Source organism: Sceloporus occidentalis, unplaced genomic scaffold (genome assembly GCF_023333645.1).
Source record: "Sceloporus occidentalis isolate IW3139 unplaced genomic scaffold, rSceOcc1.0.p SCAF_2, whole genome shotgun sequence".
Lineage (NCBI taxonomy): Eukaryota > Metazoa > Chordata > Lepidosauria > Squamata > Phrynosomatidae > Sceloporus > Sceloporus occidentalis.
In genome coordinates, this window is record NW_028316982.1 from 127,432,347 (window position 1) to 127,446,931 (window position 14,585).

General features: G+C 37.9%; 1 protein-coding gene across 1 annotated transcript in view; it reads left to right on the plus strand.

The window, feature by feature from the left end:
• The window catches only part of LOC149319004 (retinol-binding protein 3-like), a 42,329-nt gene extending 35,218 nt beyond the window's left edge, over positions 1–7,111 (plus strand). The window contains exons 3-4 of the mRNA XM_089510908.1: positions 2,063–2,205; positions 3,119–7,111. Coding sequence (XP_089367034.1) covers positions 2,063–2,205; positions 3,119–3,453 — 478 coding nt within the window. The 3' untranslated portion in view covers positions 3,454–7,111. The remainder of the gene's footprint in view (positions 1–2,062; positions 2,206–3,118) is intronic.
• The last annotated feature ends 7,474 nt before the right edge of the window (positions 7,112–14,585 follow it).

A 14,585-nucleotide genomic window follows, 5' to 3' on the forward strand; every position in this document is an offset into this window, starting at 1 on the left:
GACACGTGAAAAAATTTGTTGATTTTTAAAAAAATGTTAATATAAATGCATGTTTCTGAGGCTTCTATAGACAATTGCCCCCCAAAGGCCCCAGCGGCAGTTGGCGGCAGGACCGGGCTGGGGCCGGTCCCAAGGCCTTGCCGGGCCACAGGTTGCCTACCCCTGGTCTAGATCAAGGGAAGTAATAGTGCCACTGTATTCTGCTTTGGTCAGGCCCCACCTAGAATACTGTGTCCAGTTCTGAACAACACAACTCAAAAAGGATGGGGTGATTAAAATGGTGAAGGTTCTGGAAACCATGCCCTCTGAGGAACAACTTAGGGAGCTAGGGATGTTTAGCCTGGAGAAGAGGGGGTTAAGAGGTGATATGATAGCCCTGTTTAAATATTTGAAGGGATGTCATATTGAGGAGGGAGCTAGCTTGTTTTCTTCTGCTCTAGAGACTAGGATGCAGAACAATGGATGCAAGTTACAGGAAAAGAGATTCCACCTGAACATTGGGAAGAACCTCCTGACAGTAAGGGTTGTCCAACAGTGGAACACACTCCCTTGGAGTGTAGTGGAATCTCCCTCCTTGGAGGTCTTTAAGCAGAGACTGGATGGCCATCTGTCGGGGATGCTTTGGTTTGGATTTCCTGCGTGGCAGGGGTTGGACTGGATGGCCCTTGCGGTCTCTTCCAACTCTATTATTCTATGATTCTATGTATTTGCAAAACAAACAAAAGAACACCGCACAGAGTTTGTGGATTTAAGACAAGTCTTGGATGGCAGATTTACAAAGCAAAAGGCAAAATTCCAAAAGCAAGTTCCATGGTCAGTCTGGGTGCAAGCCGAAAGGATCAAACAAACAGCGTAGTTGAGCAGTCCAAGAAGGTCAAGGGTTCCAGGAAAACGGAAGAGTCAATCTGAAATTCAAAGATCCAAGCCAAGAAATCAAGAAGACAGTCCAGGAACAAGGTGCTTTCACCAGGGAAATCAGTTAACCTCTGACAAAGGCTCTGGTGTCCTTCCCAGGTTTTTATCATCGGCTCTCATGAGTGCAGATGTTATTTAATTGCTCAGCATTTCATATAAAGCCTCTGAGACCACAAGAGGCACACCTTTTCAGATCTCCTCTGGCTGTAGGTAGGTATATTGGTCATTTCCTCCTCCTCCTCAATGCCCACGTTTCCAGAAGGCTCTGGAAACCATCCCTTACCATTGGCTAGACAGGCTAGATGTGATGGGAGTTATTGTTAAACATCTGTAAGGCTAGACATTCCCCACCCCAGTGCTATAGGTTCACAACTGTAAAGCTGTTACTGTGAGGGTAGTGATAATCTTCAGGACACTGCCATGCTCCTGCCATTTCACTGTATTGTGTGAAAGTGGGTGAGTGTGCAAAACAGCTGTTGGAACATTTTCATAGAAAGGCAACCAAGATGTTAAAAGTTCTGGAAATCAAATCTTACAGTGAATCAGTTAGGGAGTTGGGTATGTTTAACTGGAGAAGAAAAAACCCGAGATATGACATGATACCTGTCTTTAAATAGCTGAAGGGATGTCCTGTAGCGGGTGGAGTGAGCTTGTTTTCTGCTTTTCCAGAGATTAGAGCATGAACCAATAGATTCAAATTAGAAGAAAAGGGATTCCAACAAAACATTAAGAACTTCTTTATTGAAATAAATATTCATCATAGGAATAGATTGCCTCAGGAGATGGTGAATGCTTCTTCTTTGGAGATCTTTAACAGAGGTTTCAGGAATGCTGTAGTTGTATACTGTAGGGCAGAGAATACACTTTTCCACATACACTAATAGAATAAAAGAATCTGTGAGCCTGTAGAAAGTTGTATCAGATTCATTATTTTTACTCCCAATCTCTCTACCAATTCTGGTTCTCAAAGTCTGTATTTCCCGTCTATGTTTCCAAGGCACCTCTCTCACGAAGCTTTGTCTTTTTCACTGAACCTACTAACTAATCAGTTGACCAATGCATTCTCAGGACATTTTGGAAAATATGTTTGACTTTCCACTGGTTTGAATATAATGTGATCTGTGTATTCCCTCCTTCCTATGAATAGATACAATATAGGAGGCCCTACATCCTCTGTAGCAGCTCTATGCTCCTACTTCTTTGATGAAGGACATCATGTTCTTCTGGACAAAGTATACAACCGACCAAATGATACTACCAGTGACATTTGGACCCATTCAGAGCTTACAGGTAATAATAATTATATTGTGTGGTTATGGCCATAAGTATATTTTTCTATACCTACAATAACACATTAGCCCATCATTTGGTAGAGAGAATGCCAACTATACCAAGAATCATATGATAACCACAATGTTCAAGCACGTGATCTTATCCAACCTGAGTTATGAATTTGGCAGTTCACTTTCAGTTTGAATTCAATGTGCTCATGATATCATTTAAAGTACTAAATGGATTGAGCCCTCAATACTTGAAGGAGCCCCTCTTCCTATATACAGTGGACCCTTGCCTTATGCGGGGATCCGTTCCGGACCCCCCGCATAAGGCTAATTCCACGTATGCTTGAGCCCTGTTCATGTGAATGGGGCTTGTGCATGTGGCGCCATGGCTGCACACCCATTCATTTGAATGGGATGCGCCAACCCGCATGCTCTCCGCGGCTTGAGCACATATGCTCAAGTCCGCATATAGCACACCCGCGTATAACACGGGTGCACTGTATACTTCATCAGTGTGTTGCAAAAGCAGGGGCAGTATGAAGTGGGAGGACATATAGGAGAGCACCTTGATTGTTGAATGCCATCCCTTTGTAGGTCCAACTAGCACAAATGTTGAGTTCTGTCTTTTCATTAAAAATTTTGGGCACCAGTGTATTTCAAGTATACATATACATGGTTTTAAATTGTTATAGTTTTTAAAATGGTTTTAACTGTTACTATTCTTAATATGTTTCTATCTGGTTAAAATTATTTATGGTTTTAATCTGGAGATGTTTTAAATTGGTTGTATTATGTGTCACCCTGGGATGAATTCAGCAGATCTACTCACATGTATGACTAAATCTCAGTCTTACTCTCTGAATGTAAACTAACTCCAGGATGAAACAAATCTCACTTGCTGCATTTTATTTTTTCTCTTGAAGGTACACGATACGGCTTCAATAAAGGCTTAATCATTCTCACTAGCCCTGTGACTGCTGGTGCTGCTGAGCAATTTGTATATATCATGAAGAAACTGGGTAGAGCCTTCATAATTGGACAGAAGACCAGTGGGGGTTGCTACCCACCTCAGACATATCATGTGGATGACACCAACCTGTATATCACTATCCCAACATCTAGATCTGTATTTTCTGTTGATGACAGTTGGGAGGGTGTGGGTGTGAGTCCACACATGGCAGTTCCCACTGAGATGGCACTCATCAAAGCGAAAGAAATGCTCCTGATGCATCTCCATGGTCACAGTAGTTTAGGGTAAGAAAGGAAAAAATCTCAATTGAAGTACTGAGCAAGAAAGAATTAAGAAAAAAAGATGTCGGATAAGTATCCATTTGTTTCATTAGGAGTTTTGTTTCTGAAAATCTGAGACCTCTATAGCACCAACAAATTTTATGCAGAACTCTAAAGGTAGAAAACAAAGAGAAGAAAAAAGTTCAGGATCCACTCCTCAGATTTCATTTTCTCCTTCACAGTCCCAGAGTCTCACTGCCTGCACATATGCATAGCTAGGATGTATAATTAGAGATAGCTCTGTCTAATTTCATGCAGGCAGTTAGAGTGAAGGCTTCAGGTTGTTTATATAATTTTCTATGTATATATTTACTTTTACACGTAGCATATAGCAACATATATCTTGTTTTGCTAGCTTGTGCCCTTTATTCTTTCCTGATTCATGTATGATGAATGATCCCTATGTATGTAACTAAAATAGTGTCTATTTGCAGCCCATTAAGTTCTGTACAAACTAGTTGGAATTTTGTCAGAGTCAAGTCTACCAACCCATCCACACATGCACACACTTGTGGTAATAAACAGTCTTGTCTAAGAAACTTGGGAAGTTAATTGTACCATATATGTGACACAGAACATCTATAGACATCTTTGTAAATATTCCAACCTACAAATTAATATAGTATTATGCAGAGAAGGAACGTCAAGCTGTCCATTTCCAGTATTATATAAAATCAGAGGATCATAGTTGGTATCAATGGCACTCCACCCCTATTGTCACCTGGTGGGTGGGCGGGCTGCTGGGGGGCAATGGCCAAAAGGGGGTGCTCAGGTCCGCAAAGCTGGGAGGGGTGCCCTTGGCTCTCTCCTTCACCATGGCAGCATGGCCCTCTTCTTCACTGTGGCAGTGGAGATGTCCTCATGAGGAGGCCTCCACTGCTGCAGCAAAGCTGAGAGAGGTGCACTTGGGCCACTTTTTCACCACCATGAAGCTGGGAGGTGTACAGCAGGAGGGTCCACTTGGTGTCACTCCTCTTCTATCACCAGTGTGAGCTGCACCTCCCACACACCTCTAGTGATACCACTAGTTATAATGAAACACAAGGGCCGTCCAGTCCAACATCCTGCCATGCTGTAATACACCAACTAAAACAGTTCTGAGAGATAGATCTCCGATGTCTGTTTAAAGATCTTTAAAGGAGAGTCTATCACCCTTTCAGGCACTCCCTTCCACAATTGAATTCTTACCATCAGATTCTTACCATCAAGAAGTTCTTTCTGATGTTTAGGTGGAATCTCTTTTCTTATAATTTGGATACAATGGTTTGTGTTTTAGTCTCTAGAGCAGTAGTAAACAAGCTCACTTAATCTTCTACATGACATTCCTTCAGAGACTGAAATACAATATTTAAAGACCTATGTAACCCGAGGCTGGCTTTACTGAATACAAAAAAATAAACCATAGGAGTGAAGCCATGATTTGGAATTTGAATTTTACTACCTCTATCAAATTTAATTCAAGATTTTACCGTGCTTTATAAATAAAATATAATAATAATAATAACAATAACAACAACAACAGCAACAACAAGGCATAGAAATAAAAAGACAAAGGACTGGAAAACAGCAAAAGTGAATATCATGTTGAAATAAGAAACACAATTTAATAAATAGGCTGGAATTCAGTTGGTGCACTATACTGGTGATTGTACTTTTCCTAGGGTTGACTAGTAATAGCAAGGGAAGGCAGATAAATATATCAGCTAATTTTCCAAGATTTTCATGGCTGCTGCACACATAGCATTTTTCTTCTTGCCATCACTGCCTAGGTTGGTGTAATTAATGGATAAACAGGATTCTAGCCCACACTTACTTTTTAAAAAATGTACAATTATTTCTTTGTATTTATTAAACTGAGAGTCCCGCTTGGCCATGAAACCCACTGAGTGATCTTGGGCAAGTCATATCCTCTCAGCCTTAGGGGAAGGCAGTGGCAAATCTCTTCTGAACAAAACTTGCCTCCTCCTGAAAACCCCATCATAGGTTTATTTTAGGATTAACGCAGGTCGGAAATGGTTTAAAGGAAGGCAAGAGCAACAACAACAACAATTTATTAAATACTTCTAATTCACATTAAATCAGAAGATCTCAAATAGGTGTACAATCAGCTCCTAAGAGGAAGCCAATTCCTCCTGGGGAACAATGAAAGAGAAATCCTTCAGCAGCATATGAGTCAATTACTGAAATTCAGGTTACATTTGGGTTTCTTTTTTGCAACTATCCACAGAAGAGGCCTATGTGTTTAAGCCCCAAACTGTAATAGAGGTCATGAGGATGTGAGGTGAGGATGAAAATGAACATAGTGAAAGATTTGCCTAAAGGAATCAACTTGATTTGGAACTGGGTGTAGTATTAGGCCTCTTTTGGGTTCTTTCATTGCCAGTAACTGGCACATGTTACTGGTCTAGCATAAGCTTTAATGATAGTGAGTAATGCCGCAGATGCTACAAAGCAGAGAACTATTCCAACCTTTTTGTCAATGTGGTTCAGCACCACTGGAGCCAAAGGCAGAATTGGGCCCTCAAACAAATTCTATCAGACTTATTCCTCCAGTGAACAATGAAATAATTGGATTAATATGGGATACCTAGGTCAGGGTGCAGAAGCAAATGGAAGATGGAATCTGAAAGGGTATATAGTGCCTGAAGCAAACACTGGAAGCATCACCCATCTCTCCCTCTTCAGCAGAAATTAGAACTGTGCAACAGGTTAGCAACAGAGAAAAGTTAACCCTCCCCTTTATATCTTTTTCCAGCATCAAACTGCAAAGAAAATGCAAAAAATATCCAACAAGGTCATTAATACAAATAAATATTTTCATGCTATAGGCTGTATTTCAGACTGGTAAAACCACCTCTGAGTATTCCTTGCTTAAGAAACCCCTATAAAATTCATGGGCTTGCTATAAATCAAGAGGTAACTTGAGGGCACATAAACACACACAGTGCTAACAAGGATATCTATCTCAGAAGAAGCTTCCAGGATTAATTTTATTTGCTTAATTTGTATTCTGTCTATACAACAGTCAAGGAGGTTAAAAGCAACAAAATTCAATGTAAATTGAAAATAATTAAAAACATAAAAATTCAACAAGTAAAACTTTATCAGCAAAATTTTTTAAAAAAAACCTTGCTCAGCCCGTATGAAAATAAATTGTGTTGAAAAAAATAGAATCAATAGAAAAGGACTGGAAATGTGTTAAAGAGTATAGAGAAAGAAAGTGCATGTGTGTCTCTCCAGGAGAAAATATACTGTAATGTATCAACAATTTAAAAAGAGACATAGTTGTTATAGCTACTCTCTGTCTTTGTAAAAGAATTGATACAGAAAAAAATATTTATAGGCTGTGGAAAGTTTATTAATATTTGATACTTTTTTGTGTGTGTCTTTTTGCGGAATAATACTAACAAATAAGAAACCCATGAAGTGTAAGTTAAAGAAGTATTAACTCCATCTAGGAAGTCTTTTACTTTTCTAACCTTATTTTAGGCAATGCACTCAGTCCAAGAGTGTCAGATGCTTTTATCCTTAATTTTGATTGTTTTTTGAATTGATGTGGAATATTCGGTATGGATGTGTGTTTATGTTTTGTCTTATGTGTTTTTTTAAAGAAAAACCCTTAATAAAAATTAAAAAAAAAACTTGCTCAAACAACCATCAATTACCCCAGCTGCAACTTATTTACGATATCATTAACAAATTACTTTATAAAGCTAAAGTATTGTCTGAAAAACAGACATGGAGCAATGGATGTAAACTACAAGAAAAGAGATTCCACCTTAACATTAGGAGGAACTTCCTGACAGTAAGGACTGTTCAACAGTGGAACACACTCCCTTGGAGTGTGGTGGAGTCTCCTTCTTTGGAGGCCTTTAAACAGAGTCTGGATGACCATCTGCCAGGAGGGCTTTATGTGTTCCTGCATGGCAGGAGTTTGGACTGGATGGACCTTGAGGTCTCTTCCAACTCTATGTTTCTGAGGAGGTTATCACACCACCCTTTCTTCCTGTGTTAGAGGCAGGATGTAAACTAGAGGTAGGATGTAAACATGGGATATAAACTTTTTTTTTTACATTTTATTACAAGTTCCTTTAAAAACATACAACAAATGCAACAATAACATACAACAAAACATACAACAAAAACATACATCAAAAAACATACAACAATATAACTTATCCAGATGACCCATATCATCAGCAGCATAATTCTCCATTCATATCAAACATTCTTTCTTATATAACTAAAAAATAGCTTCTCAATATTTGTAATTTTCCAGACATCTTTAGTTGTAATTTAAGTATCTATGTGCTTCATTTACTTTAAGGATGCAAACTTTAATAGGTGTATTTTATCACACACTTCCATGCTCCAGCAGGAAGCACACTGTACCTGATTCAGGCAATCTGGGCATCTCCTGCCCCTTGCAATGAATGGGAAAATCCCGTTCTTTGCAAAGTGCGGGAGAAGTCTGGATCAGGTACAGGGTTGCTCAGATTGGGTATGGGATGCCTCCTTCCTGGACATGGAGGTGTGTGATAAAATACACCTATTGAAGTTTACATCCCGCACAGGAGAAAAGGGTAGTGCGATAATTTCCTAAGTGTCATTGTCTGGCTGCAGGGTTAATAGAAAGGTCTAGTTCAGAGTTTGCAAGCAACCATCAAGGAGGCCCATTTCTTGAATTCCTGCAAAATCATAGAATCATAGAATCATAGAGTTGGAAGAGACCACAAGGGCCATCCAGTCCAACCCCCAGCCATGCAGGAAATCTAAATCAAAGCATCCCCAACAGATGGCCATCCAGCCTCTGCTTAAAGACCTCTAAGGAAGGAGACTCCACTACACTCCAAGGCAGTTTGTTCCACTGTCAAACAGTGCTCTACATGTTGGCAGGACAGAAAGAAGGCCAGTCACGCTGGTGCAGGAGAGTGCAGACGTACACTCTAACCCAATCCAAATCAAGCAGGACTTTATAAGTCATTATCAACACTATTAATTTTTGGTGCAAATGAACTGGCAACCAAAGAAATTGCACTTGTAACAGAATGAATGTGGAAATTACTCATGTTAGTCTTCTTGTATATCTTCAGTTTTCAAAATAATAATAATAATAATAATAATAATAATAATAATAGGATTTATTCATATGCCGCCCAATCACTGGGAATCCGGGCGGCTTACAACAGAGGGGATAATAGACAGTTCCCTGCCCTCAGGCTTACAATCTAAAAAGACACGACAAAAAAGGAGAACGGAATGGTGAAGGGGGGAGGGGATCAGGTCCAGCATTCTTCTCTCCCTCTGAGGCCTGGACCAAGGCAGATGAACTGGAGGGAGGGCTCTGATGGAGCTGGGCCAGCCTATTCTCTCCCTCATAGGCTGAAGGATGACAGTTATGGAGGGAGGGCGCTCTATCTTCAGGCTAACCCTGATGGAGCTGGGCAAGCCTATTCGCTCCCTCACAGGCCGAAAGATGACAGTTAAGAAGGGAGGAGCCTCTTTCTTCAGGCTAGCCCTGATGGAGCTGGGCCAGCCTATTCTCTCCCTCACATTCCGAAAGATGACAGTTAAATAACCACCCACCAAGTGTTTTTCAGCAGAGATTATGTATTAAAACAATAATACAATACACATTTTGCACACCTGAGCAATTTGAAATAGTTGAAATGGCTGCCAAATTACTTTGTTAGCTGAGGAAAAGCAACAGAGGGGAAATATAATTTGACTTGTCTATTTGATTTTGTCTTTATATTTTAAATCTGGTTACTACAAATATGCAACTTCGGAAGGTGGATTTAAAACAAATATTTTTATTAACACATCATCATCAAAAGAGAGCAACAACAACTTGTCTGTTGAGAACATGCAATGTTAATTAAACAACTAATCTAATTAACTACACTAAGTACTTAAAAATCTAACATGTTAGAAAAAAGAGATACACACATATGAGGAGAGGGGGACTATGGCTTCCAACTTGTCCTGTCAATGATTATACAGTATTACTTAGCTGTATTTAGCCCCACCTTAATATTCAGAAATTAATCATATATCTTAAAAAATAATAAAAACCTAAACCCTAAAATCATCATGGAGCCCCACTTATTTTTCATATTAATAATTTCTATTCTTTAAAAAAAATGACCACGGATTTATCATGCATTAAAATGGTAAGCTTTTCAATTTCTGCAGATTGCAAAAAGTAACTAGTGGGATTGTTGTCTCTTTTCATCTCTCTGTGTAAATCATTCCTGCAGCTGTTATCATATATTGCATAACTTTTCTATGTTTCTTCTCTACCTTGTTCAATATTCCTAGCAGAAATAATTCTGGTTTTGACTTAGATTTAATTCTCAAAATATCTTCATCACTGTGTGAATCTGAGTCCACAACTTTTTAGCTTTGTCACAGTTCTGTCACATTTTCAACACAAATTAGAAGAATCCTTATATAGCTTAGAAATTCTTTCTGGCATTAGATACCAATGATACATCATCTTCTAAAAGTTTTTTCTAAGATCATAACTTAAAGTAAGTTTTAGTCCTTTCTTCAACATCTTCTCCCATCATTCCATTAGTATGTTGTAACCTACATTTTGTGCCCATTTAGTCATATATTCTTTCACTTGTTGATCTTCCATTTCCATTTATAATAACAATTTAGACATCTACAGGGCTGTCCACAAAGCCCAAAATGCCCGTGTTTCTCCCAGTATCACATTGTCCTGATTGGACAATGCAGGCCAAAATCCCAGGGCCAGAATTGGGCTGGATCCTGGCAGACCAGAACCAGATCCAATGGATCTGGCCCAAACTTGGGGTTAAAGGGCCTTAATACGGGTTAAATGAACCCTATTTGCCATGGAGTTTTTGAAAACTCCATGGCACACCCAGTTAGATTAGATGGCCCTGTTTGCCCCTTACCCTCAATGCCACTAGTGAGCAGGTTCCTTTTGCTGTGACTGATGCACAAAGGGGGGCTTGGCTACATGCGTGCAGTCAGATGTCCCATTTATGCATCAAATGTGATGATGGGAGTCTATGCAACCGGGGCATCAACAAAGGGAAGTAAGGAGCATGTAACAGTATTGAGTGCATGGTGTGAGGATGCATCCAATACTGTTACATGCCCATTACCTTTCTTTCCCCCCATCAAGATAACTCCAGTCTTTCATCCACGCCAAACCACAAGCATGAAAATATACTTTCAAATCAGGAAGTCTTAAACCTCCTCTTTGTTTTTCATTTCGTAATATTTTGAATCTAATTTTGTTTCTTTCATGGGAGATAAAATGTGAAATGTCTCTGCCATTGCTTGAATGGCACATCTTTTATAATAATTGGAATTGTGTGAAACAAAAACTAAATTTTTAGTAAAACATTCACCTTTATGACTGATATTCTTCCTAATAATGATAAATTCAGATTATTAAATTTCTGCAAAACTTGTTTGATAACACTCCATGTTGTAAAATAATTATTCTGAAACAACTTTGTATTACTGCCAGTGAGGGCAACACTTAAATATTTAACCTTTTCTCAACCTAATATCCTTTTTCTCTATCAAGAGGCTTTTGTCATCTTTTCTGATATTTTTTAGCATCACCATTATTTTTTCTCAATTGATTTTCAGTCTAGCTAACTCACCATAGCTTTTTTACATTTTCATCAAAGTATCTACACTTTCCAAAGGGTTTTGGAGGAAAAAAAATACTATGTCATCTCCAAAATGCTCTAATCTTAAATTGATTTTATTTTATTTTTATTTCTTGTATATAATATTTTTCTCTAATAGCTTTCATCAATACACTCAAAGACAATATAAAAACTAAAAGAGAAGTGGGAACACCTGATGAGTGCCTATTTGTATATTACAAGCATTTGTTATTTCAGTTTATCAATATTTGAGCTACTTGTTTGTTTTATACATTGTTTTTCTCCATGTAACAAAATTCCTGCTAATATACATTTTTCCATCAGTGCAATCATAAACAAACCAGCTCACATTACCAAATGCTTTCTTAGCATCTAAAAATATCAAGATGTTTGTTTTTCATTGTATTTATTTAGATATTTTCTAACACAACTACACATGCTCTGTTATCTCATAATTGTCTTTTAGATGAAAATTTGCACTGATCCTCATTTATCCAGTCCTTCAACATGGTTTTCAATTTGTCTACTAAGATCATTCTTATAATCTTGTTATCATTATTCAGTAAAGAAATAGTTCTATAATTTTTAGATTCACCCAAATCTCTGCCTTCATGCAAGGTCAAAGAAATGTTTGCTTAGAATCAAGAATCAATGTTTGCTTTGATTGGAAGGAAAAGCGGTATACAAATAAAAGTTTTATTATTATTATAAGAATTTCTCTAGAATGCAAAATGGAATTCATTGTCTACTGCATAGTAGGCAACAGTATTTGATCTTACCAGATTTTATAATAAATTGCAGATAATGCATTTTGATTTGCTACTTTCCTCAATTTCATCTCTTTAACAGTATCCACTAACTCTGTTATTGTTATGAATTTTTTCTTTTGAGTTTCTGTAATTTTAGACAAGTTATGCCCATTTAAATATTTCTGAGTTTTCTCCATTGAGACTTGACCTTTTTTAAATAATGAAAGAATATAATTATAAAAACCTAATTTGATTATGTTTCTCTCAGTAATTATCTTTTCCCCAAATTTGAATCTTATTGAATCTTATCAAATCTTTTCCTTTTCTTTATGTGGAGAGATGGAATATGATAACCATCTTCCTGATTTTTTTTTAGCATATTCAAAGTGTTGTGCATTTCTCAGCACCAACAACAACAGTTTATTGAATAGCCCAAGGGCCATTTCAAAATACTCAAAACATAGTACTACAAGCAATGCCACACACATACTGTATATGTAAAATGTTAATATAGTGCACTAAGTGCAATAAACCACAATATAATATATATATACTATATATACATATGAATAGCTTAAACATGCACAGCTTATATACAGACTATACAAATCTAAAAATATACAATATGTACTGAAAGATATACAAATAAACAGGTAAGAATAAAAGTGTTTACACAATCGAACACTAATGTGTAAAATAGTTACCCTGGGAAGTAAAATAGAATTAAAATGGGAGGTAGAAATAACATAAAACATCCGTCATCATATGTCAAATCTCTTCATCACTCTTACAGTTAACACCAATCATCTCCACATATCTAGATCTTGACAGTGATGCTTTATGAAGGAACCGAGCAGTGGCAATAGATATTTTTGAATCTTGTCCACTCATAAAGTATGATATTCTGATGTGAGTATCCCAGAATATTGTTTGTTTAATATAGGGATCAAGGTATTGGTCCCTTTCCTGTTGGTACAGATTACATCTAAACAAAATGTGTGCTAGATCCTCAATTTCGTTGTCACCACAAATACAAGTTCGTTCATTATAAGGGAAACCCTGGTCGAGTTGGTTGAACCTAGCTCGGATGAGTGCCTCTGTGAGATGTTTTGGGATCTGTATTTTTAGATAAGTTGGTATTTGAAAGGACCGTTTGTATCAGCTCAAGCATTTTAAATTACCTACCCTGCTAAGGGTGGCTATATCTTCTTGGGCTGCAATGTCCAAGATTCTCTGTCTTGCACCCTTTCTTGCTTGATCTTTCGTGGTGCAGGCTACGGGGAGGCCACAGCTCTTTATAAAGTTTATCAGTTGTACAGACCATGAAGATTGCAGATGAGAGTGCAACTCTTCTAATAGGCATAATCTAGGGAGTCTGGCTCCATTTCATTAATTTTGCACCAATAATTATGCACTCTGTTTTTAGCTTGCGAGTGGATGGAGTAAATTTCAAATTCGGCTCTAACAGCAGCTGCTGAGGTTCTTTTATCTACTCCCAGAATACTTCTCAAATGTTGAGACTGGGCTAGTTCTACTACTGTGGTGGAATTTAGACCCCATATAATGCATATAAAAGCATAGGTATAACCTTAGCTGTGTATACATTAATTATTGGGGCTAAGGAGCCTGGGTACTTTTGACTTTTAGTTTAAGAATGAGATTCATACGAGCCTTTGCTCTAAGTGAGCTTCTGTGGTGATGGCATGACCAGGATCCATTCTCATTGAATGTTACACCGAGGTAAGAAAAGGAATTTACTTGTTCTATTGGCTCACCCTCTAGTTGCCATCTGTGTCTCTGCTGTCTTTTACCAAAAACCATTATGTTTGACTTAGATTTATTAATGGTCAGAGAATTATTCTGGCAATAAGAGCTAAGTCTTCTTAACAGCCTTCATATGCCAACTTGTGAATATGATAACATTATCATATCAGCATAGAGCAAGATGTTACAGGAAGTATGTAGAACACAGTGCATATGGAGTGCTGAGTCCTTCAATTGTCCTGGTAGGTGATTTATATACACATTAAATAACAAGGGGGCTAGTAAACACCCTTGTCTTACCCCTCTATATGTGTCAATTTTATTTGACAAGGCTCCATTTAACCCAAATCTCACTCTCAGACAGGTATCAGTATACAGGGCTTTAATTAGTAACAGCACTCAGTTCTATTTTAAGGTCGATCAGTTTGCTCCAGAGAATTTCTCTGTTCACTGTGTCAAAGGCTACAGACAGATCACTAAAAGTAGCATATAGATGTTTTCCTTTGCTGGTATATTTGGCAATCATGTGGTTTAATATAAAACAATTATCTATGGTAGATCTATTTTGTCTAAAGCCTGCTTGTTCTTCAGTTAGAATACCCTTCTCATTAACCCAGCTTTCGAGTTTATTCAAAAGGAGCCTAGAATAGATTTTGGCTATGATGTCTATTAGGCTGATAGGCCTATAATTACTGGGGTCTTTATTGTTCCCTTTTTTATAAATGGGAACCACTACTGCCAATTTCCAACCAACTGGGATTTGGCAGGTATTATTTATATGCGTAAAGAGACCTGTCAAAATAGGCACCCACCATTCACTAAATTGTTTAAATAATTCCGCTGGTAAGAAGTCCTCCCCTGGTGCTTTATTGTTTTTCAGACCATTAATAATAGACAAAGGCCCGTTCCGCACGGGCCTTTACGGCGCC